Raw genomic sequence first — 26326 nt, 5'->3', positions numbered from 1 at the left:
CTCCATGGAAACCTCTGAAGAATGTGAAGGTACAGATGTGGGAAGGAGACCAGCCTTCTGAGTGTGATTTATTTCCTTTCTATTTCTTTCTTTTCTCTCTCATTTCTATTCATAAGCTTCACCTGACTCTTCTTGCTCTTCCCATTCTCCCGTCCCTTCCATCCATGATTCTTACCCACAAAACCTGGCTTAATCTGAGAAGCTGAGGTCACTGGATCTGCAAAGTCCAGAACGTCCCACATTATCAGTCTCCTTAGCAATATGCTGGTTTCTAGGGGCCAGTTCACAGTTGGCTCTGACTGGTCACCAGGTACTGACTACTACCAACAGAAAACACCTCATTTGGTTTCTCAAAAATACTTGTGACCCTTGAAGAGCCAGAAACTACCGTGGAAACACAACCCAAAGCTGTTTTACTCCTTTGGGTCTTTAACCCCTTTCTGAATTTCTCGCAGGAGGTTGCTATGAAAATGGTTGCTCTACTTGTGCAGGCAGAGTGCAAAGAGCCCAAACATCACAGGAGAGAAGAACCTCTGCACAAATTTCACATAGCAGGTGGACTAACATCATCTCTTAACCACAGCCCACAATTGTTAGCAGAGAGCATTTAAAAACGTCCCTAAACCCCTGGGATGAGTGGCTATTACTAGAAATTGAATCCAAAGGTGTTTGTTTGGGGTTTGGCTTTTTACATGCCAAAGAGGAAAGCTGAGCTTCCCGGAATTGGCTCAGAACCTGTGGGTGGTCCTGGCACTCTCGCGACAGGGTCCCCCCTTTTAGGAATGGACTGGGGGACAACCTGACTAGATTCTCGTTGCTCAGGCTTTTCACGTGGAGCTCTACTGAATTCGGTTAGTCCGCCTGTCAGGTAGTATCTGGAGCCACCTAAGGAAGCCCCGGGACAGCGTCTACCACTGGGTAGTTGCGGGTCAGACGCTCTCCGCAATGGCGCTGTGTCAGAGCCTTTCCAGGAGGGCGCACTGGCGCGCCTGACAGTTGGCAGACGGAGCAGGGGCGCACGGGAGGAGCTGCACAAAGGAAAAGGCCCACACAGTGGAGACACACGTACGCACACGCGTGCGGAGCCAGGTCGGTGCACAGCCCGCGCTCCCGGCTCCAAATGCGGATGTGTCCAGTGGACGCTGATAACTGAATGAGACAACCGCAACAGGGGGAAACAAACTCCAGCCACCGCCCCTCCCCCAAGCCCGGAGTCTGGATGGGACGGGCAGCTGGGCCTCAAACAGCCCTCCTTCCAGAGCCCCAGCGGGGCGGCCGCAGAGCTCCCTGCCAGTCACTTTCTCGCCTCGGCTTCTCCGCAGATACCTGGCGGCGAAGGAGGAGAGACGAGCCAGGGAACCGAGCGTCTGGCGTTCAGAAACCCGGTGCTGGCGGGCGCACCAAACTCGCTGTCTCCTCTCCCACAATTGGAGGACAGATCTTGAATCGCCCCCATTCTTAGGGGAATGGGCGCACCTGCCCCACCCGAAAAAGGGCGGTGATCGGGCGCGTGCGCGCCTCTCCGGGAGCCTCGGGCACCGCCCCCGGGCGGGGAAAGGTGGGCGCGGAGGCGGGAAGCGCAAGGGCCCGCGGCGACGCGGGGTAGGCTGCACGGCTGAGCCCTGGACACCTCAGCTCCTCTGCCTTGCGCACCCGCTGACTCCGCCTGCCCCCTGCGCGCTGACAGAGCATCCTTCATCCCGACGCGACCCTCCCGGGAGGCAGCGCAGGACATCTGACCACAAATCCAGAAACCCATGCGCCCCCTCGGCCCGCGACGCCAGAAGCGCGGTTACAGCGAGATTGGGGCGACTTGCTTTTCTCCTCTCCGGAACTGCCGCTTCCCTCTCTCGTAAAGCCAGTCGTCAAATTGGAAAAGCCGCTCCACCTAATCTTTAAAATAACCCCCTTCGGGGCGTGGCTGGCGTCCTCTAACCGCGCGGCCCTGGAGAGTCGGCCTTGGCTGGGAGTGACTCGTTTTGTGCCTGAGGAGAGCGAGGAAGAGTGTGAGGGCCGAGCATCCTCGCGAAGAGATGCCTTTAAAAAGTCATCCATAGCATCAGTAGAAACAGTTTTGTGTTGCTTTGTTTTGTTTATGCCGAGTGAGTTTTGGTTAAAAGAAGAAATGGCCCCTCAGGAGTTCACCCGGCGACTGACCAGAGTGATCGCTTGTGTCGGTAAATGACGCTTAATTCTGCGTTTTATTAATGGAGGGTGGGGGCGTTGTCTGGGACCTGGTCTCCCCCCACCCCGCCCTTCGTCGCAGCCCTGGGATGGCCGAGGGGCGCCTGCCCAGCGTGTGGGCCTCGCTGCCTCCGGTGCTGCTCCGTAACAGGCGTCCCTGGGGCGCTGCGCTCGCGGCCTTGGACGTCCCCCGCGTCTGGCGGAGCCGGAGCAGGCCATGGGGCAGGAGCCTTCACCAGGCAATTGCCGGGTCTGTTGAGCGCTAAACCCGGGGCTAGCTGGCTGTTAGGATCTGTTACCCGCTCCTGACCGCGGGCAGGGGTGGCCAGTTGTGTAGTGATTGACCCGATACTGAGAAAGGAGAGGGAACGGGAGGAACGAAGGCCGGTGCTTTCCAGCAGAAATCGCTGCCAAGCCACTGGAGGGTCCTTCACGAGACAGCGTGCTGGGATGATGCAGGTCACAGTAGAGGGCCGGGGCGCAGTTCAGCTCCCTGGCTTGTTCTATAGAAGTACGGCCTGGAGGTGTCGCTCCGCCCCAGGTGAACCACACAGAGAAACCTCTGCCAGCCCCAGGAGACGGAGCAATTCTAATCCTCTTCCATGAGTTTACAATGGGGAGCAAAACATGCGTGCATTCCTCCTGAAATAAGGGTTGTGGTGGAAGGACAGGCCCTATACAGTAAGAGAACATTGAGACAGTGGCAAGGTAATTCCTTCTTTCTCCCCCACATTTTCTCCCCCACCCCTTCCCTGGACCTCCTCAAATAAAAAAACACATTCAGGTTCAGATCCTTTGGATTTAGATGACTAGAATTATCCCGATAATTTTCTCTGTTGCTCATTTCACTCTGAGACCCTTCTGTGAATGCAAATCAGTTTTTATTGATGAAGTCAGGAGGTTTTTATCTCAGTGTTCCACGCATTTGTTAAAAATTCCTTTTTGGTATTTATATGATAAATATTGCTTCAATTAGTGAGCTGTGACTGCTCTTTGAGCACACTGGTTCAGTGTGTTTAGTGCAATAATGATATACATCTGGAATGATACACATGTGATATATTTTGTGAAGATGATTTGTATGGGGAGGCTCATTCAGTTTTAAAAAATGTTTCTGGTGCCAAATGTGGCCGCTGAACTGGTTTTTCTTTAAGACAAAACGTCAGTATAATCCTACCAGGGAAGGCCGAATGTGAAATACTGCTGAAGATACGATAAAATAAAGCAGAACTTGGAGTTTGAAATATATTGAATGCGGAAATGATTGAGCTAAATACCAACATGTGCAAGAAACTGTGGTGCAGGAAAGAGCAGTGGACTGGGTGTGTGACCATCTCAATTTGAATTCTGCTCTGGACAAGTCATTCCACCTCAGGCTGGAAATTGGGAATTTTAATAATCCTTCCCCACCCAGCTCAGTCTGCTTGTAAGATAATGTGGGTGAAAACACCATCTAACCTGTGAATGTGTTATTGGTCCTGTCCCTGGGCCCTTTGCCACTAAAGATCTTGGGCAGATCACTGGGCCTCTCTCAGGGTGAAGCTTCCCATCTGTTAAACGAGGAGGTAGACTTGGATGATTAGTAAGTTCTCTCCTGTTTCTTTTTTTTTTAATTGGGGTATAGTTGTTTTACAATGTTATGTTAGTTTCTACTGTACAGAGAAGTGACATAGAGTTCCCCGTGCTGTACAGCAGGTTCTCATTAGTTATCTATTTTATACATATTAGTGTATATATGTCAATCCCAATCTCCCAATTCATCTCCCCCCTTTCCCCGCTTGGTGTCCATACGTTTGTTCTCTACATCTGTGTCTCTATTTCTGCCTTGCAACCTTGCAACCGGTTCATCTGTACCATTTTTCTAGATTCCACATATATGCGTGAATATATGATATTTGTTTTCCTTTTTCTGACTTACTTCACTCTGTATGGCAGTCTCTAGGTCCATCCACGTCTCTACAAATGACCCAGTTTTGTTCCTTTTTATGGCTGAGTAATATTCCATTGCATATATGTACCACATCTTCTTTATCCATTCGTCTGTCAATGGGCATTTAGGTTGCTTCCATGACCTGGCTATTGTAAATAGTGCTGCAATGAACATTGGGGTGCATGTGCCTTTTTTTTTTTTTTTGCACATTTCTTTTTTTTTTAAAATAAATTTATTTATTTTATTTATTTATTTTTGGCTGCGTTGGGTCTTTGTTGCTGTACGTGGGCTTTTCTCTAGTTGCGGAGAGCGGGGGCCACTCCTCCCTGCAGTGCACAGGCCTCTCACCGCAGCGGCCCCTCTCACCACAGCGACCCCTCTCACTGTGGACACGGGCTCCAGGTGCACGGGCTTCAGTAGTTGTGGCTCGTGAGCTTCAGAGCGCAGGCTCAGCAGTTGTGGCACATGGGCCTAGTTGCTCCGCAGCATGTGGGATCCTCCCAGACCAGGGCTCGAACCCATGTCCCCTGCATTGGCAGGCGGACTCTTAACCACTGCGCCACCAGGGAAGCCCTGCATGTGTTTTTTTGAATTATGGTTTCCTCTGGGTATATGCCCAGTAGTGGGATTGCTGGGTCATATGGTAGTTCTGTTTTTAGGTTTTTAAGGACCATACTGTTCTCCGTAGTGGCTACATCAGTTTACATTCCCACCAACAGTGTAAGAGAGTTCCTTTTTCTCCACACCCTCTCCAGCATTTATTGTTCGTAGATTTTCCGATGATGCCCATTCTAACCGGTGTGAGGTGATAACTCATTGTAGTTTTGATTTGCATTTCTCTAATAATTAGTGATGTTGAGCATCTTTTCATGTGCCTCTTGGCCATCTCCATGTCTTCTTTGGAGAAATGTGTATTTAGGTCTTCTGCCCATTTTTTGATTGGGTTGTTTGTTTTTTTGATATTGAGCTGCATGGGCTGTTTGTATATTTTGGATGTTAATCCTTGGTCCGTTGATTTGTTTGCAAATATTTTCTCCCATTCTGAGGGTTGTCTTTTCATCTTGTTTATGGTTTCCTTTGCTGTGCAAAAGCTTTTAAGTTTCATTAGGTCCCATTGGTTTATTTTTGTTTTTATTTCCATTACTCTAGGAGGTAGGTCAAAAAAGATCTTGCTGTGATTCATGTCAAAGAGTGTGCTTCCTATGTTTTCCTCTAAGAGTTTTATAGTGTCCGGTCTTACATTTAGGTCTTTAATCCAATTTGAATTTATTTTTGTGTATGGTGTTACGGAGTGTTCTAATTTCATTCTTTTACGTGTAGCTGTCCACTTTTCCCAGCAAGGTCTCTCCTATTTCTGTGGATATAGGATCTTCTCAAAGATCTGGTAGGCAATATTCCTTGGCTGACACCAGGCTGCCCGTGGGGCCCAGACTATGGTATTTTCTTGTCCACCTTGCTCCCTCCCTCTTTCCATAGTCAGCTCCATGCAAGATACAAATATGAATTTGTTGTAGTTTCTGCCCTCAAAGAATTTCTAATGACCCCTGGCATTTGTGTGCTTTATAGCATTCTGTCTCCTCCTGTGTAATCTCACAAACCTGTGAAGTAGATGGGGTATACATTATCACCCCCATCTTACAATGAAGGAATTGAGACTTAGGAGGTTCATCTTTTAAGGTTTCAAGAGGTTAATGAATGGCAGGCTCAGGACCAGAAGGCACTCTTCAGATGCTCTGTTTGGGGGTCTCACTGAGGGGGGTCTCTAACCCTGCAGCAGCCCCTGACTTCATGGAGAGCTGCACTGAGTAGCAAGTGGAGTTACTAGTGGAGTTACTAGTGGAGTTACTAGTTACAAGGCAGCTAGTGGCTGCCTTGAGGGAGTGTGCAATAATTTGTTCTCTGCTGGGAATCAGCTGCTCTCCTTGCTTCTTTCTTTGTAGCTGGCCTAGAGAGAGTAATTCAAGGCCACCTCAGAAGGTGCCTCTCACACAGTGCACTTTGGAGATGGGGAAGCCATTGTGTGCAGGGGGGCTTCTGCTCTACATTTTATCATCACTGTAGGCACAATAGATTCACACGAAGCACTGGCTCTAGGCTGTGTTTGCAAGTGCTTTAAAATGATTTGAATCAGAATCTTTGGGAGTCTTCTATGCCTCCTTCAGGAGGAGGGTTTTGTTTGTTCTGTTTTACTCTTCTCCAAGCTGCAGTGGGCCTTCACCTGTGCCCTGGAGTCCAGTTAGAGGGTTGGCTGCTCTCCCCCCAGGAGATGAAGGCTTTTGTCTGTAGGGAGAAATGCGCTTTCCTGGGCACCTCCCCTCCTCCAGGTCTGCCCTCCATGGAAGCTCTCTCTGGTCTCCCACCTGGTCCCCAATCCAGGGAGAAGAGCTACAGGTGGCTGTGAATACCCCTTGCGTCCTGGCTCACTCAGCCTTTAACAATTCATTTAAAACTTTTAGATGATTTCTTCTTATTTACTTGTATGGAGTTTAAGACAGGTTATACTTTTGTAGTTTATTTGGCTTTTTCTTGTTATTAGGGTGGGAGTGAGCTTCTTTCTAACATTCTGGGTTCCAGGGAGGAAGCAGAATGGCTTTTTACCTTGTGTATATTTCACAGAGAAAATGTGCTTTATCCACACAGCCTTCCTTCATCACAGTGTTGTTTCAGGTAAGCTACTGTGTTTGCTGTAGTAGGACCTTTGCAAACTATTCTAGTAAACTGGGTCTCAAATGTTTTCTCTGTGTTTTGCCAGGTGACCTTGGATGTTAAATAACTGTGGTTCATTTTTTTAAAAATAAATTTATTTTATTTATTTATTTTTGGCTGCATTGGGTCTTCGTTGCTGCACGCGGGCTTTCTCTAGTTGTGGCGAGCAGGGGCTGCTGTTCGTTGTGGTGTGCAGGCTTCTCATTGTGGTGGCTTCTCTCGTTGGAGAGCACGGGCTCTAGGCACGGGGGCTTCAGTAGTTGTGGCTCACGAGCTCTAGAGCGCAGGCTCAGTAGTTGTGGCGCACAGGCTTAGTTGCTCCGCGGCATGTGGAATCTTCCCGGACCAGGGCTCGAACCCGTGTCCCCTGCATTGGCAGGGGGATTCTTAACCACTGTGCCGCCAGGGAAGCCCTGTAGTTCATTTTTAAGAGAGCTAAAAACTGCTTCCTCCCACCTGTTATCCAGCAACCAACTAAGCACAGGGATCTCTTGTGTCAGGGAGCCGGGGGTGTTGGACACAGTCATTGGATGCCTGGACCCCCACCAGGGCCTCCCTTGGCCTGCAGTGGCCAAGGGCCTATATTTGTGCTACAAAGTCTCATCTGTGTTCCCTATTTTTAAAAAAGCTTCAAGTAGCCCAAAATTTCTGCTGAATTACACTCAGTATAGATAATTTAAAAATCTCTGCCAGAATAGTTGAAATCCTTGGGGATCACAATGGAGATGGTCCTGCTCATCTTGGAATTTTTCCTGAAGGGTGAAGCTGTTGTCACGTCTGCTTCTCCTTAGGTGTTAGTGAGTATGGCCCAGCCAGAGAGCCTCTGAGCCTAGACTAGCACCGTGGACTAGCTTTTCCTGAACTGGTATAGGTTCTTTTTCTGTTTACTGTGAGAGATGGGAATTGGTTGATTTTAATGAGTTTGGAAAGGAAGACTATGTCATTATCATAGGCTTACTGAATTCGAGCACTTATTTCTTACTAGCAGGCAATAATGATGATAATAACCTTACGAGATTTTGGAATTTAACACACTGATGTTATTAAAGATGAGTGTATTTAATTCACATCAGCAAAGGACAAAATAGTTTGTTTTGCAGCACTCTACTAGTAGTGGCAGGGCCAGGATTTGAGTCACATTTGGCTCCAGAGTCTGCACTCCTGATCACTGCTACTCCATAGTCCATGCTCTCTAGGTTGTGGAGGAATCTCCCAGAACCTCAGAGCAGGAAGCTCCAATGGGCCTCATCAGCAAAGTGCGCCATCAGGACCTGAGGCCGCTGTTCGCTCCCTGCTGTCACCTAGTCTCTGCTTCCCTCTGGTGTCTGGACCATTCTTCTGCTCATCTTTGCAGATTAACTCTCTATGCATTGATCAATGGGTATGAACCCCATGTGGCCATCCCCAGCCACTGTCCCCTTCCAGATCTAGAGACTGGGTCTCTCTGTACAACTTCACTTTCTGGAGAATCTGATTGGTCCAGCTGAAAGGAAGCTCAGGCATTTCTGATCATATCAGCTGTGGGCTCAGAAATTGGCTTGGTCTTGGATTGGGGGAGGAAATCCTCGGAGGAGAGGGCCTTAGACTGTGCAACACCTCCAGACAAATGTGGTAACTTGGAAGGCACTGACCTTATGCTGTCAACCTTTAGAATTAGTAAGGGTATGAAATACTGGGGCAGTTTTAAGGGCTTACTCCGGGCAAGACAGAAGCTTGCCTTGTTTTCAGTGTGCTGCTTCTTTCTTTGGGGTATATTCCAAGGCCCACCACCCTTATGTGGCCACCTAGGTGCTTAGGCACCACAACTACATCAAGATATCAACTGGTCAATGAACAGATTTTTACAGAGTGCCATCCAGGAACAAGGCACTGTGCCATCCAGGAACAAGGCACTGTGCCAGGCCTACAGCCCACGAGCTGTTGAGGGGAGAGCGTTAGATGGGGTATCTGCGGGCCTGAGTTGAACGCCGGCTGAGTAACCCAGAGGCGCCTGCGACACCCAGCAGATAAAGGATCTAAGGGGTTTGGGGAGGAGGCCTGAAAGCCTCTGGCCTGGAGGAGAGTCTGAGGCACAATCTGATAGTTAACATCAAGAGTCAGGGCAAAAAAGCCACAAGCTGGTCCCTGATTGGTTGCTAATCCAGATAGTGCTATGAGTTTGGAGGCTGAAGTTTTTGTGAGCCTCAGTGATTCAATAAAGCTTCATACTAGATGCGTGACTTGAGCTGGATCCGAATGGAAGGAGAGGATTTAGGTAGGTGGAGAGGGGGTGGGGTGCGGAACAGCCCCCTTTGGTGCCTGCGTTGCTTTTCCTGTGCTAGTTGTCTCATCTATTCTACTCTTCGCTCATGCCTCCCTGGTCAGTGATCCTCTCCCCTGGACAACTGAGAAGCTTTGCCTTGAAAGCAAGAATGACCTCAAGCCAGAAGGCAGATCTATGGTATCTTACCGTTCTTCTTTCTTCATATACATAGATCCTTTTCTGGGGGAAAGAAGCTGGAGAGGCTAGAGGACATGGAAATAATATTAAAAATGGTGTTTTCATAGCTACCATTTATTTTCTGCCTGTGAAGTGTCACATATTGTGCTTTATATATATATATATATATATATATATATATATATACACACTGTTGATTTAATTAAATTTAATCAGAAGTACAGTCCATTTTTATGGAGTAGAAATTTGAGGCTTAAACAGGTTAGGAAACTTGCCCAACGTCATACCAGGTGGAAAGGTCAGAATTAGAAGTCAGGATTGGCTGTTTTCAAGACCTATGGGTTGTCATAGAGAATTCCATTGCAGAATGGAATATAAACCAGTAAATGATAGACATGTTATTAGTGAGTTGTAAAAATCTTTCGAAAAACCTGATGGAAGCGAAAAGCATTGGTTCCCTGAGTATAAGTATTTTACTAGCCACTTGAAATGTTCATTTATTAATAATCACTTTCTTCCAAAGGAAAGCTGTCATTTAAAATTTGAGGATTTACTTTGTAGTCTTTAAACATGCAAAGGTGATAAACGTGTAACACTTAAACAAGAATAAGCTTTTGTTAAGGAAGACATTTTGGGGAGTGCTGCCTATTTGGCACTTCTTGTACAAAGCACCAGAGTCTGAGGGAAAAAAAACCTAATAAAGTTATAACTCCCAATTAGAATATAACAGCAAGGTAACAACAGCAATGTGCTCTTTTATTTGGTATGGAAGAATTCCTAGATTTAGAGGACTTTACTGTGAGGGAGATTCAAGTACAAAATATATACAGGTGGACAAACTACAGGTGCCCAAAATGTTTGAGCACGTTGATCTCCCCTGGCTTAGAAGCGTTAATTCTGGATTTCTTTGTCCATTTATCTTATCCCAGGTCCTCTCCAACCAGGTTTTAGTTTGTATGTCTATTTTTTCTAATCTGTTATCAGATCAGTTTAAATTCATTTTAGCCCTTTTCTTTTTCTCTACCTAAGGAAGCTAGAATTAATTCAATCACCAAGGGGAAAGAGATCTGTCTGCCTGATTCTCCTTATTCAAACCCCCTATTTAAGACTAACCACAGGGCTTCCCTGGTGGCGCAGTGGTTGAGAGTCTGCCTGGTAATGCAGGGGACACGGGTTCGAGCCCTGGTCTGGGAAGATCCCGCATGCCGCGGAGCAGCTGGGCCCGTGAGCCACAACTGCTGAGCCTGCGCGTCTGGAGCCTGTGCCCGGCAACGGGAGGGGCCGCGATAGTGAAAGGCCCGCCCACCGCGATGAAGAGCGGTCCCCGCACCGCGATGAAGAGTGGCCCCCACTTGCCGCAACTAGAGAAGGCCCTCGCGCGAACCGAAGACCCAACACAGACAAAAAAATAAATAAATAAATAAATAAATAAAGTAGCTATAAAATTAAAAAACAAAAAACAAAAAAAAAACTAACCACATTTAGTGAGGACCTCCAGAGCTGGGCACTGGGCCAGGGGCTGGGGCTGGGGTGTGAAGGAGCAGCCGTGACCCCTGCCGGTGGCCATAGGCCCTGTGAAGGCCAGAGCCAGGCCACCTCCACTGCCGTAGCCCCAGTGCCCTGCACTGCTCCTCAGGTGTACTGGGGACTTGGAGGAATGGAAGGTCCTCCTGGAGCTTACAGTCTGACAAGGAGGCAGGTGGTAAGCTGCAGGCTTCAGGAGGGAATTTTAGGCAGTCAGCCGTCACTCCCCAGTTCCTCATCTCAAGGCCCTCTCTCCTTGTGGTCTCCTAGCCTCTCTGCTTCTATGTCCTCCACATTTGCCGCCTTGCTTGTGCACCTGGTGATTCAGTTGTGAAACTCAACTCTTTTCCTCAGTATCTCAAAACTCATGTACATAGAAGCTTAGAGGGTTTAGGAGAATTTTCTGAGGATGGGAGAGGAGGTGTTTATGGTCTGGAAACACAGACACTTTGAAAAATGGAGCTGGAGGCATCACTGTGTTTAAAATGTCCTGTGGCCACTCGTTTTACAGGGCCTTCCCTTCTCCATATCACTGGCTCCTTCCCTCCCCTGTGGCTCCCTTCTCTCTCTCTCTCCCTCTTTTGTTTTTCCATTAAAAAATTGAGTTTACTTGTTTATTTTTGACAATAAAAATTGTATATTTAAGGTATACAATGTGATGTTTTGATATACGTATAATTTGTGAAATGATTACAACCATCAAAGTAACTAACATAACCATTGCCTCCCATAGTTACTTTCTTATTTGTTTGTTTAAAAAAAATTTTTTTATCGAGGTATAGTTGATTTACAATATTATATTAGTTTCAGGTATACAGCATACTGATTCACAGTTTTTATAGAGTTATTCTTTCCTCTCTTTTTCTCCCCCACTGTCGAGGAAGGTCTGGTGCAGGACCTAGACTAGAAGGATGGGCCTCATGAACTCCCCCACCCGTATCCCTCTACTTTTCATTCCATTTTGTTTCCGTTGCATTATTTTTCCCTCTGGCAACCAAAAGAAGCTTTGCTCACAAAGGAGGAAAAATCTCTCAGGCTGTGAAATGGGATTTAGACCTTGACATATGGTGCAGAGATGAGGAGGAAAATTCCACTATTCAAACCTGGTTTTTCCCTTCAGGAGTGGCATGAGCATTTTCTCCCTCGGTGCCTTGGGAAAACTAAACCAGATTTTAAAAAGAAAGATCATGTTCATCATTTTCTGTGGCTTTATGGTATAATCTAAAAAAGAAACAGAAGAAATGAGAGGGGAACGAATATTATGTGATATTTCATAAAGGCTTTAAAAACTCTGTTTATAAAAATAATACATGGCCTGTGTTTAAGGTTTGGAAGAGTCAATATTAAGATATTAGTTCTCCCCAAATTGAGCTATAAATTAAACACAACTCCAGTCATAAGTCTATTAAGTTCTTTTTGGGGTAGAAATCAACCAGCCGATTTTAAAGTTTATGTTTGGCTAAAAGGTACTATAATAGGCAAAAAAGAATTTCTACAAAGCAAAGTAATCAAGACAGTGTGGTACTGGCGAAAGGACAGACACATAGATCAATGGAACAGAATAGAGAATCCAGAAATAGTCTCACACAAATATGGCCAGTTGATTTTTGACAAAGGTGTGAAGGCAATTCAGTGGAAAAAAGTATAAAGGCAATTTCAACAAAAGTTGCTGGGACAATTGGGCATCTATATTCAAAGAATGAACCTTGACCTATACCTCACCCCATATACAAGAATTAACTCAAAAGTAGATCATGGACCTAAATGTAAAACCTTGGTTGAACAGAGTTCTTAGGTAGACACCAAAAGTATGATTCATGAAAGAAAAATTTGATAAATTGGATTTCCTCAAAATTAAAGATGTTAGCTCTGCAAAAGATACTGTTAGAGAATGAAAAGACAACTAACTGACTGGGGGAAAAATACGAGTCACATATCTGACAAAGGACTTCTATCCAGAATACATAAAGAACTCTCAAACTCAACGAAAAATAAAAAACAAACAACCCAAGTTAAAAATGGGCAAAAAAAAAAAAAAATTGAATGGATGCCTTACCAAAGAAGATACACAGATGGAAAATAAGCACATGAAAATATGCTCAACATCAGTAATCATCAGGGAAATTGCATACCTATTAGAGCAGCTTAAAAAATGATAATACCGGGTCATGGTAAGAATGAGGAGGGTCTGGATCTCTTACACACTGAAGGTGGGAATGTAAAATGGTACAGCCACTTTGGAAAATGGTTGGCAGTTACATATAAAGTTAAATGTATACTTACTCTACAACCCAGTAATCCCACCCCTGGAGAAATGAAAACTTATGGTCACACAAAATATGTAAGTGAATGTTTATAGCAGCTTTATTCTTTTTTAAAAAATTTATTTATTTATTTATTTATTTTTGGCTGCATTGGGTCTTTGTTGCTGCGTGCGGGCTTTGTTAATTAAATTATATTAATTCCATATATTATAAAACATCTTCACAAACAATAATTTAATGTATTTATAATTTTTTACTATGTGGTTATACGGTAATTTATTTAAATATTGCCCTAATGTTGGTCATACAGATTGTTTCCAGTTTCTCAGTGTTATTTATTTTTTTAAATGCAAGGACTATCTTTGTTCAGAAATCTTTGCACACATTTCATACACTTCAGACTTTTTTTTAAGTCTAGAGTTCTAGAAAATGTTATTATTAGATCAAAGAATATGAGTACTAAGTTTTAAAATACATTTTGATCGAATTGCCTTCTGGGAAACTTATACCATTTTAGTGGCCTGTCAACAGAGTGTAGGGGGGTTCTTGATTTCACCAGATCTCTTTATCAGCGTTTGTGATCACCTGTTTCCTTATATGTCAAATGGGAGAAATGACAGAGTTTTGAAGTAATGCATGTTAAGTGCATGACACAATACCTGCGATGTTGTTAGCTGTCTTTGGTGATATTGTTTTAATTTTTGCTTGTTTGATGAAAGTGGCATAGTATGCCACTTTAAAAATTTTTTTAAATTACTAGTGAACTAGAATGATTTTTTAATAAGTTTATTTGCTGTTTGAATTTTTGCTTTGTGACTTGTTCATGTGTACTTTGGGACCAATATATTTTTGTGTAGGTTTTTTCTATGTCAAATATATTAAGTCTTTGTTAAGTTTAAGCAAGTATTTTTTAATTTCCAGTTTGCTATTTATTTTATAATTTTTTTGAATTTTATTTTTTTTTTATACAGCAGGTTCTCATTAGTTATCTATTTCATACATATTAGTGTATATACGTCAATCCCAATCTCCCAATTCATCACACCACCACCCCCATCCCCACGCCGCTTTCCTTATTTCATAATTTTGCTTTTGATGACTTTTAACATATTAAGGGTTTTTTTTTAATTAATATTTTTGGCTGCATTGGGTCATTGTTGCTGCGCGCGGGCTCTCTCATTGCAGTGAGTGGGGGCTACTCTTCGTTGCGGTGCGTGGGCTTCTCATTGCAGTGGCTTCTCGTGTTGCGGAGTACGGGCTCTAGGCATGTGGGCTTCAGTAGCTGTGGCATGCAGGCTCAGTAGTTGTGGCACATGGGCTTAGTTGCTCCATGGCATGTGGGATCTTCCCAGACCAAGGATCAAACCCTTGTCCCCTGCATTGGCAGGCAGATTCTTAACCACTGTGCCACCAGGGAAGTCCCAACATATAAAGGTTTTAAGATTTTGTGCAGACAAATCTTTAGGTCTTTTATTTTGTGATTTTTTTCTATTGCTTTTATACCGTTCTTCAAATAAAGAACAAGTAGATAATCATCAGGTTTTTTCTAGTATTTTAATGGCTTTATTTTTATTTAATGTTTGATTTTAAATCTCTATATGTTTTTGTCTCTGATATGAGACTAAATTTTTTCAGGAGCATTTATTAAATATTCCTTTGTTAATTGATGATACCTCCTTCTTTATATATGAAGTTAGGTTAGAATTTATAGTCTGATTTTGGGTCTTCCTTTTTATTCTTCTCTTTATTTTTGTAACAGTTCCACATAGTTTGGATTATTATCGCTACATAACATCTTTAAATATCTTCTAGGAGAAATTCCCTTTTTCCATCAATCATTTTGTTCAAAAACATTTTCTTAACTCTTCTAGCCTTTTTAATTCTTTCAAATAAATTTTATAATTATTCTGTTAATCCCCTTCATTCCCACAAATTTACTGTAATTTTGAATAGAATTCTATTAAGACTATAACTTAATCTGGGAAGAATTGACATTTTAAGATTTGAAAATTTTTTTCCTTTTAGAAATATGTCTTGTTCAAATATTTTGTATTTGAAGTTTTTTGTTCTTTTTATATAGATTCTTTCATTCCTTATTAAGGTTATTCCTTGGCAACTTGTGTGTTTTTGTTGTTGTTGTTGTTGCTATTGTGAATGTAATCTTTTTTTTTTTCCTTACTAAATCTTTTCCCTAGTTATTGCTGGAGTGTAAGATACTTATTTGGGGATATTTACTTTTTTAACCTGCTCTTTTATAGAACTATAAAGTCTAATACTTCTACAATTTTCTCGTGTGTGTTTATGTGTGAGTGTGTGTGTGTGTGTGTGTGTTTAACACATAGGTACCTGGTAAATATTTGTCATGTAATGACTGATAATCATGTCATCACTGAATAGTAGTAACTCCCTCTGGCCCTTTGTTTACTGTAGTTTGACTTTTTATTTCCACTTCATGTTTCTGTGTTAGAAGATCCAAAACAATGCTAAATATGTCAAAAGTATTATTAGAAAGAATTATGTATTTAGCTTTGGGTTCATATTATATAGAGGGTTTTATACTTGTTTCTGCTCAAGCCGTTTGTTTTAAAAGCCACATTTTAATATAATTTTAATATTCACTTAACAGAAATAATTTTAAAACCCAATCATAATGCCCACATTATTTTGTATTGTGTAGGGGCTCCACCCCTCACGTGCATCTTATGTGCAGTGAAGGCAGTAGGAAGACTGTCTTATCTCATTTGTGTAGCTCACTCAGGTTACACTAGCCTTTGGGGGTAGCTTTTATTTTTTTATTATTTTTTATTCTAATTTTTATTTATTTATTTATTGGCTGCTTTGGGTCTTTGTTGCTACATGCGGGCTTTCTCTAGTTGTAGTGAGCGGGGGCTACTCTTCGTTGCAGTGCGTGGGCTTCTCATTGCGGTGGCTTCTCTTGTTGCGGAGCACTGGCTCTAGGCACGTGGGCTTTAGTAGTTGTGGCATGTAGGCTCAGTAGTTGTGGCTCGCAGGCTCTAGAGCGCAGGCTCAGTAGTTGTGGCCCACGGGCTTAGTTGCTCTGCGGCATGTGGGATCTTCCTGGACCAGGGCTCGAACCTGTGTCCCCTGCATTGGCAGGCGGATTCTTAACCACTGTGCCACCAGGGAAGCCCCAGGGGGTAGCTTTTAATTATGAAAATTTTAAGATGTCACAAAATAGAATAGTCTTACAAACCTTACTCATCACCCAGCTTCAACAACCATCAACATTTTGCCATAGTGATCAATACAATTTATAAAGGTCAGGCAGTATTCTAAAAATATTATTGAGGAACAAGTTGGAAACCTTTGTATATGGAATGAGTAACCCAGATAAAATAAGTTTAAAATAATTTTTTTAGTACCTTTCTAGTTTACCAATGAAAGTTATGCATGCTGTTTGTGTATATCACAAATAATACAGAAGAATGTGAGGTTAAAAGTCAAAGTCTCCCTGTCCCACTCTCCAATGGGAACCACATATCCATTTAGCACACTTCCTGTAGGGGTCCCTCCACATGTATGTAATTGGTTGTGGCAAATCACTCCTCCCTGACCCACAGGGAATGAGGTGTCCCTGCTCTCCTGTGTGAGGGAAGATCGGAGAGATGAGAGGGTCTTTAGTCTTGTGGCCCCCTGTCAAAGGGTGGGAGTGTGGTGGCCCTCAGCAACACCACCAAGTCCTTTTATTCCTTTCAGCCCTAGGCCAACTCTGGGGGAAACTCTTCTCAGCAAATACACCTGGCCATTTGTGTGTTGATTGTTTTCAAAAGAAAACAAAGTCTAGTGTATATAAGGAAAAAATATCTCTCCCTTTAATATGACTTTGATCTTACTTCGGGTAAAATAATAATCCTGATGCTCTTGTGCTATGGATAATTCAAATCCTTCTTGAGCTTGTAGATTACTTTAAAAAAATTTATTTATTTATTTATTTATTTATTTGGCTGCACCAGGTCTTAGTTGCGGCACGTGGGATCTTTGTTGCCATGTGTGGATCTTTAGTTGCGTTGTGCGGGCTCTTAGTTGCAGCATGCGGGATCTACTTCCATGACCAAGGATCGAACCCAAGCCCCCTGCATTGAGAGCATGGAGTCTTAATCACTGGACCACCAGGGAAGTCCCTGAGCTTGTAGGTTACTTCTCAGTCTCCATTTTGCCCTGATAGATAAGGGCAGGTAGATGGCTTCAGTTCGTTCTGCAGGGTAATGGTGGCCTTGTAGAATGAATTTAAGAGTGTTCCCGCCTCTTCAGTTTTTTGGAACAGTTTGAGAAAGATAGGTATTTGCTCTTCTTTCTGTGTTTGGTAGAATTCCCCTGTGAAGCCATCTAGTCCTGGACTTAAGTTTGCTGGCAGTTTTTTTTTTATTACTAATTGAATTTCACTACTAGTGATTGGTCTGTTCAGATTATCTATTTCTTCCTGATTCAGTCTTGGAAGGTTGTATTTTTCTAGGAATCTGTACATTTCTTCTAGGTTTTCCAATTTGTTGACATAGAACTGTAGTATTCTTTTATGATATTTTGTATCTCTGTTATATCAGTTATTATTTCTCCTCTTTCATTTCTTATTTTGTTTATTTGGGTCCTCTCTTTTTTTTTCTTGATGAACCTGGCTAAAGGCATATCAATTTTGTCTATCTTTTCAAAAAAACCAGCTCTTGGTTTCATTGATCTTTTCTTTTTCAGTCTCTATTTTATTTATTTCCTCTCTGATCCTTATTATTTCCTTCCTTCTGCTGACTTTGGGCTTTGTTTGTTCTTTTTTTCTAATTCCTTTAGATGGTAGGTTAAGTTGTTTATTTGAGATTTTTCTTGTTTTTTGAGATAGGCCTCTTTGCTATAAACTTCCCTCTTAGAACTGCTTTTGCTGCGTCCCATAGATTTTGGAAAGGTGTGTTTTTATTTTCATTTCTCTTGAGGTATTTTCTGACTTCCTCTTTGATTTCTTCATTGACTCATTGGTTTTTTAGTAGCATGTTGTTTAGTCTTCACGTGTTTGTGTTTTTCCCATTTTTCTTCCTGTAATTGATTTCTAGTTTTATACCATTGTGGTCAGAAAAAATGCTTGATATAATTTCTATTTGTTGAGACTTGTTATGTGGACTAACATGTAATCTATCCTGGAGAACGTTCCATGTGCACTTGAAAAGAATGTGTATTCTGCTGTTTTTGAATGGAATGTCCTGTAGATATCTATTAAGTCCAATGGGTCTAATGTGCCATTTAAGAGTATTGTTTCCTTATTGATTTTCTGTCTGGATAATAATGTCCATTGATGTGAGTGAGGTGTTAAAGTCCCCTACTATTACTGTATTATTGTTAATATCTCCCTTTCTATCTGTTAGTACTTGCTTTATGTATTTAGGTGCTCCTATATTAGGTACATATATGTTAATGAGTATTACATCCTCTTCTTGTATTGATTGCTTTATCATTATATAATGCCCTTCTTTGTTCTTTGTTATAGACTTTGTTTTTTTAAAAAATTTATTTATTTGTGGCTGCATTGGGTCTTTGTTGCTGTGCGTGAGCTTCATCTAGTTGCGGTGAGCGGGGGCTACTCTTCGTTGTGATGCGCGGGCTTCTCATTGTGGTGGCTTCTCTTGTTGCAGAGCATGGGCTCTAGGTGCCCAGGCTTCAGGAGTTGTGGCTCATGGGCTCTGGAGCGCAGGCTCAGTAGTTGTGGCGCTTGGGCTTAGTTGCTCTGTGGCATGTGGGATCTTCCCGGGTCAGGGCTTGAACCCGTGTCCCCTGCATTGGCAGACGGATTCTTAACCACTGTGTCACTAGGGAAGCCCTAGACTTTGTTTTAAAGTCTTATTTTGTCTAATATGAGTATTGATAGCCCAGCTATCTTGTTTCCATTTATATGAAATATCTTTTAAAATCCTCTCACTTTCAGTCTGTGTGTGTTTTTAGCTCTGAAGTGAATCTCCTGTAAGCAGCAGAAGATGCCATGTTTTTTTTATCCAATTAGCCACCCTATGTCTTTTGATTGGAGCATTTAGTCCATTGACATTGAAAGTGACTGTTGATAGGTATGTACTTATTGCCATTTTGCTACTTGTTCTGTTGTTGTAGTTCTTCTCTGTTCTTTTTCTTTTCCTTTTATTTTCATCCCTTGTGGTTTGATGATTTTATTGAGTGGTGTGCATGTGCTTCTTTCTTTTTAGTTTTTGTGTATCTATTGTAGAATTTTTATTTGAGGTTACCATGGAGTTTATATATGTTGACCTATAACTATATATATATTTTTTAAAGTGTTAGTCATTAAGTGCAAACACATTCTAAAAGATCTACATTTTTTTTATTCCCCTCATGTTTTGTGTTTTTGATGTCATATTTTATATGTTCATGTTTATCCCTTTACCATATATTGTAGTTATATTTTTATAATTTTTTTGTCTTCTAATATTTGTACCAGCTTATTTAAGTGGTTGATCCATAGCCTTCACTGTATATTTGCCTTTACTAGTGGGATTTTTCCTTTTCTATAGCTTCATACTTCTTGTTGTAGCCTTTTCTTTTCCACTTAGAGAAAACCCTTTAACATTTCTTTTAGTATCAGTTTAGTATTGGCCAACTCTTAGTTTTTGCTTATCTAGAAGTTCTTTATCTCTCCTTCAATTATGAATGATAATCTTGCTGGATAGAGTATCCTAGGTTTTAGGTTTTTCCCTTTCAGCATTTTAAATATGTCATGCTACTCCCTTCTGGCCTACAGAATTTCTGCAGAAAAATCAGCTGATAGTCTTACGGGGATTCTCTTATATGTGACTTTGTTTTTCTCTTGCTGCCTTTAGAATTCTGTCTTTAACTTCTGCCATTTTAATTACAGTATGTCTTGGTCTAGGTCTCCTTGGGTTCATCTTGTTTGGGACTCTTTGCTTCTTGTACCTGGATATCTGCTTCCTTCCTCAGGTTTGGGAAGTTTTCAGCCATAATTTCATCAAATACATTTTTGACCCCTTTCTCTCTCTCCTCCTTCTGGGACTTCTATAATGCGAATATTGTTATGCTTGATGTTGTTCCAGAGGTCTCTTAATCTATTCTTATTTTAAAAATTTGTTTTTATTTTTGCTGTTCTGATTGCGTGATTTTCATTATTCTATCTTCCTGATCACTTATGTGCTCTTCTGTATCACCTAGTCTGCTGATAATTCCTTCTAGTGTGTTTTTCATTTCAGTTATTGTATTCTTCAGTTCTGACTGGTTCTTTTTTTATTTCTAGTTCCTTGTTAATATTCCCACTGTGTTCACTTATTCTTCTCCCTAGTTCAGTTAGCATTCTTATTATAATGCTTTGAACTGTTTATCTGGTAAATTATTTATCTATGTTTCGTTAGTTGTTTTTTCAAGGTTTTTTCTTTGTTTGTTCATTTGAAACAAATTCCTCTGTCTTCTTATTCTGCTTAACATTTTCTGTCTTTATGAAATTAGGTGAAACAGTTATCTATCCTGGTCTTGAAGGGGTGTCCTTGTGTGGGAGCATCCTTACACTGGGCACTGCATGTGCCCAGTGGCTTTGGTGGGAGAGTTGGATCTGACATGGGCCCAAGTCACATCTTTCCTCAGGGTGTGCCAGAGCCAGGTGTGAGGCAGGACTTCCCCTCTGCTCAGTGACCCTCACCACCCTATTGGGTGTGGGGGTCTGATCCCAAATTGCTGGAGCAGAAGCCCTGAGGGTTAGGTCTGAGCTGGTTCTGTTTTCTCTAAGTGTGTGCTTTCCTCCTCCCTCCCAGCATTGGTAACTCTGCCCCAGAGGGGAGCAGTGCTAGAGCAAGAGGGGCCAGCGTGGGCACCTGGTGCTGGCCAGGGTGTGTGCTAGGGTGGTCCTGTCACATCAGTCAGAGTTCAGACTGCTCTGGATCTGCCTTCTCCATGAGCACCAGTAATAGCTGCCCTTGCCCCATTCGGATGCTGTGGCGGGTCTGAACTGGCTCCATCCCCCACAACTGTACTCTCCCATCAGCTGGGGCAGCTCTTGCCTAGTGTGGAGCTGTACCACAGAGCAAGAGTGGCCAGCTTGGGCTGGTGTGGTCATTGGGGCAGTCATAGGAAACCAGCCAGAATCCTGGGCAATTTCAATCTGCTTCCTCCCACCTTGTTCCCAGGAGTTTTCAAACCAGCTAAGGGGACTTGTCTTCCCTATGTCAGAGCCCAGGGCTGGGATGTCCATTATGTGGTTCAAACCAGTCAGTCCCCAGAGCAGATCTCCAAGCCCATGTAATCCCCCTTCCTTTCTTGTGTTCCCTCCCAGGGGTGCAGTCCCAACCTGATGCCTTCTCTTCCCTTCTACCCTGCTCCATGTGGATCTTTCTTACAGCTGTGGTTGTATAAGAGTCTTTCTGCCAGTCTCCAGTTTGTTTTCAGTGAGAATTGCTCCATATGTAGATGTATTTTTGATGTGTTAGTGAGGGGAGGTGAGCTCCTACAGAGTAGGAGTAGTCCTCCTACTCTGCCACCTAGAAGTGCTAAGAAAAGCTTTTTTTTTATTTTTATTTTTTTAATACCTGTAATGGTAGTTTCTTAGGGAGAAGATGGGGGAAACATTCATCTCCCATTGCCATTACTTCTGAAATAATCAGCTCTTTTCTAAGGAGAGTTACCTAGTACAGTACCCAGTTATTTCAGAATCTGTTGTTAAACATAAAGAAAATACAGTCCTTTAGTAGATACTTGATCTTGGTCAAATGATAAAGATCAGTGCATGGAATATAGGAATTATAAGAGCTGTATAGTTTGTTTATATAATAGATACAAATGTATAAAGTTTCTAAGATTTTACAGTCTGCTTCTCCCTAGAGTTCTGTAAGCTGCAAAAAGATATACAGGCATACCTCTTTTTATTGCAGTCAGCTTTATTGCACTTCATAGATATTTGTATTTTTTTACAAATTGAAGGTTTGTGGCAACCCTGTGTCGAGCAAGTCTATTGGCGCCATTTTTTCCAGCAACATTTGCTCGCTTCATGTCTCTGTGTCCCATTTTGGTAATTCTCACAATATTTCAAACTTTTTCATTATATTATATTTGTTATGCTGATCTGTGATCAGTGATCTTTGTTACTTTTGAGAAAGATTATGACTCACTGAAGGCTCAGATAATGGTTAAAATGTTAGCAGGATTTTTTTTAAAGCATGTACATTTTTTTAGACATAATGCTATTGCACACTTAATAGGCTACAGTATAGTGTAAACATAACTTTTATATGCATGAGGAAACTAAAAAATTCATGTGACTAGCTTTATTGCAATATTCACTTTATTGCAGTGGTCTGTAACCAAACCCTCAGTATCTCTGAGGTGTGTAATTAGGGTCATCACTGGGTGTGTGCAGTTGCATGCACACTGCCATTGTGGGTTTATGTGGTTAGCAAGGATAGTTTTAATGTTCCTAGATGGTGTGATGCCAGCTAAGCATTCATGGCTGTTTGCTTCTGAATGAAAGGCTGAAGAAGTTAATGTTTAGTATGAAAAAGAGCCTCCATATGGGGAATCATTTCTATAATGCTGATGGGAATCCAAACTGGTACAACCATTTGGGAGGAAGTTTGGCTGTATGTAATAAACTGTTGTTTGAAAACTGCTTTATTTGCTGCCCTGTATTAGACTTTCAGACTTTGCGTTTGGTCAGAGTCAACATATTCTCAATACTTAACGGTAGGGAAAAAAAAGAGCTTTCTTAAGTTGTAGAATCTAAATTTAAATTAATATTTCTTCTTCTTAATTTAGGTATTTTCTTAAAGTCCTTTACATGCAATTAACACTAATAAAGAACTGGCTCTGAGGATTGCTAAAGAGAGCAGCCTCTAATCTTAAAACCTTTTGATATAACCAATTTGGAAAAGGTTTGGCAGTTTCTTACAAGTTAAATATACACCTCTGCTTTGACTCAGCAATACCGCTCCTAGGTATTTATCCAAGAGAAATGCAAATATATGTCCACACAAAGACCTTTACATAAATGTTCATAGCAATTTTATTCTTAACAGCCCAAACTGGAAAAAAAAAAAAATCTGAATGTCTATCAGCAGGAGAGTGGACAAACTGACTTATCCATATGATGGGATACAACCCAGCAATAAAAATGAATGAACTACTGGTGCACGCAACATGGATGAATCTCAAAAGCATTATCCTGAGGGAAAGAAGCTAGACACGAAAGAGTATATACTGTATGATTGCAATATATGAGGCTTTTGAACAGATAAAACTAGTCTCTACTGAAAAATCATAACAGTGGTTGCTTTGGGGTTAGGAACAAGGGTTCACTGTGAAGGGACATGAATGTACTTTCTATAGATGGAAATGTTCTATATCTTGAAAAGGGTATGGGTTACATGGATGTATCCATTTGCCAGAACTCATTAAAATGTATACTTCAGATTTGAGTATTTTAAAATGTGTAAATTTTACCCTCTCCTTAAAAGTAAACAGTTTTTTTTGTGTGTGTGAAAAAAGGTTTTCCAGTTTTCTCCTTGGCCAACTGCAAGGCTTACTCTGACATGTCAGCTTGAATCATACAAATAAAAATTAGAAGCTTGTATACAGAACTTATTGGATAAGTTACTTATTGTATACTTACTTATTGGATAGTTTGCATTGTGCCCTTTCTTTAAATCTTGGAGCAGAACATCAATAAGCAAAAACATTAAGCATGAAGAACCAAAATAAAATGCATTAAGAAAAAGCAGCCTCTTTCTGAATATAGCACTCTGCATGGCATAGTTCTGAAAGGTGAACTCAAGTGATAGTTAAGTGGGGTCTTGGTCAGATTACAATAGGCAAAGAACATCCTTCATTTAGAATCATGACATTGTACTTGCACCTGATCTTTAGAAGTAGTTCAGGAGATACTCCACATCCCATCTCAGGATCTGAAATGTTGCCATTTGCTCTGCCAATGTATGTTGCTTGCTTAGGTAGTGACTTCTATTGGTTGCAGTGTTAATTCTCTAGATTTTATTCCTTGGCAACCTGGAGAGGGGTGAGAATTGTGGCCTGGAATACATTTTCTTAAGAGCATCCTTTAAAATTTTTATCCTTGTCTATTATCTTATTTTAAATATCCAGTGGCCTGATGTATATCTTATGATGTGATTCCTCTGAAAAAGAAACAACATTCTGATTCTCATGAACTTTAGGATTTCCCTCTCTATCTGACTTCCTCATTCCCCAGTTTCCCAATGAGGAGATCTGGTAATCTTTTGGGCCTGTAATCCTGTGAACACTCATTAATCCAGAGGATAAACTCTCAGCAACGACATGCCCTTGAGTGAACTTCAGAGAGATTAGCCAGGAGAAAGGATTAAACCTATTTATGTAGGTGCAGTGCTGAGAGAGGAACGAGGAGAGAGCAGTGGCACCATTCCCGGAATCCAATGGCCTCCTGGTGTACGAGGTGTGGGCAGCAAGACCCTAGATACTTACCTTGCACCTCCGTGCGGATCACAGAGGCAGAGATGAGGGCTTACCACCATTTCCTAGGAAGTTGCATCAGGCTAGAATATATGGCAAAAAAAGGTACTGTGAGAGCAACGATGCCTTTCTCTTATGTATGTTTTGTTATTCATCCTCATTCTCAGAGGAATAATGGTTTAACTAACCAATTTTACATTAAAAAAATTACTTTGCAATACTGTCTCAAGTTTGCTAAGGAGTTTAAAAAGGACTTTTTAAATTTAAAGCATTAAACAGCTATTAACATTGTAGGTAGTCATTTATTGAAAATTCATGTTAAAAAGAGATAACCAAATATTTTGAAAAAATCAGGTTATAGGATGGAATGTGTAAGTATGAACCCATTTTAAAAGCATGTATGTCTATACATACATATATACATACTATTATACACCCGTAAGATAACTATTTAATTTGGGGTGAAGGAATGGTAAGGAGTTTTACTTTTCTTATTTTTATTTAGTTGTATTTCTTATTTTTAAAAAATAACCAATATAATTGCTTTTGTAAAATGAAAATGAGAATCCAGATTATAAAATTCATATTCCTGAAGAAAAATGTTAAGTCTGAAGAAGAGCATTAAATCTGAAATGCTGAGACTTCATGTTAGACACATCAGCTGATAACAGACTGGTGGTTTAGGAATAAAAAAGAAAACCGCTTCCCTTCAGTGGGCTGGGTGAGAAGGAACAACATTTCTAAGTATGCCTTACATGTATTTGGAACACAATAAGACAGATGCTCTAAGAGCTGAAGCAGCTACTTGTTTCTAAGACTGCTGCTTTCATGCATGGGCTTATTGATATATTCCTCCCCATCCCCCAACTCCCGGCCTTTTTTTTCCCTTGAAAATGATTATAATACATTTATTCCCCTTAGATCACAGACTAGGAAAGGTGATTAAAGCAAATGTCTTTGTCTCTCTCATTACTCTTTATCTATACTTAGAACCTATTTCTTCAAGGGAGGGGAATTATTGAATGGAGAAGTATGCTTTTAAAACAAATTCTTCATTGTTCCAGTATACTTTCTGGTTGAGACACGATTCATGCAAGGGCTACTATATATTTGCTACTTAAGAAAGAACAGCTTGTTAATCAGATTTTGCTTTCCATTCTTAAAACGCATAGGTGCTCACCTGAGCATGCACACAAATCCTTACAAAGTTTGAATTCAGGTGTAAATGATTGCCCTAATTTTACTAAAGTTAAATCATAAGAGGTTTACAGTCTTGTTGATCGTGAGGAGAGGAAGTAATAGGAAAGATGAATATGAAGATTTCTGAATTCTAAACTTATAGCATTACATATACTATTGTTGCTTTGCTTTTTTTCCCACTATAAAAGGTTGTGAAATGTTTGCCTACATACTTTGGCTGTCAGTCATTTTATTCTGTGACTCGATACAACAACAAAAGTTTGAGTCTCTTAATGCAAGTTTTATGAGTATCTAAATGGCCTTTCTGACATTACTGCAATCTTACATTCATGGAATGCTATCAGTCGACTTCTTGGTATAATACTGATTTCTTGGGGCTAAGGGAATGAAACTCAAGAGATGACACACTGATTAAAGTATATGCTAATCAAGATTCATGTATTATTTAATTGTTGGGGGTTCAGGGAGAGTCAGAAGTTGAGGGTTTGTTTTTTTCACTGGCTATCTCCCCCATTTTTTCTTTTTAAAAGAAGAATAAAATGTACTTAAAATATTAGAAAATGAATGCATGCCTGTAAGTTAGGGTAACACCAACTGCTGTAACAACCCCTAAATTTCACTGGATTAATACACTCC

General features: G+C 41.4%; 1 protein-coding gene across 3 annotated transcripts in view; it reads left to right on the top strand.

Moving 5' to 3' along the window:
- The first annotated feature begins 2111 nt into the window (after positions 1–2111).
- MCF2L2 (MCF.2 cell line derived transforming sequence-like 2) overlaps positions 2112–26326 on the top strand; it is a 249321-nt gene continuing 225106 nt past the window's right edge. For all 3 annotated transcript variants that reach the window (XR_009008109.1, XM_057545103.1, XM_007195354.2), the window contains exon 1: positions 2112–2177. Coding sequence is in view for 2 of the 3 variants with exons in the window: in XM_057545103.1 (XP_057401086.1) it covers positions 2126–2177 (52 nt within the window). In the remaining variant the exon portion in view is untranslated. The remainder of the gene's footprint in view (positions 2178–26326) is intronic.

This window comes from Balaenoptera acutorostrata, chromosome 4 (genome assembly GCF_949987535.1).
Source record: "Balaenoptera acutorostrata chromosome 4, mBalAcu1.1, whole genome shotgun sequence".
In the NCBI taxonomy this organism is placed as follows: Eukaryota; Metazoa; Chordata; class Mammalia; order Artiodactyla; family Balaenopteridae; genus Balaenoptera; species Balaenoptera acutorostrata.
The sequence above is the reverse complement of the archived record's forward strand: the minus strand, read 5'-3'. Positions and strand labels throughout refer to the sequence as shown.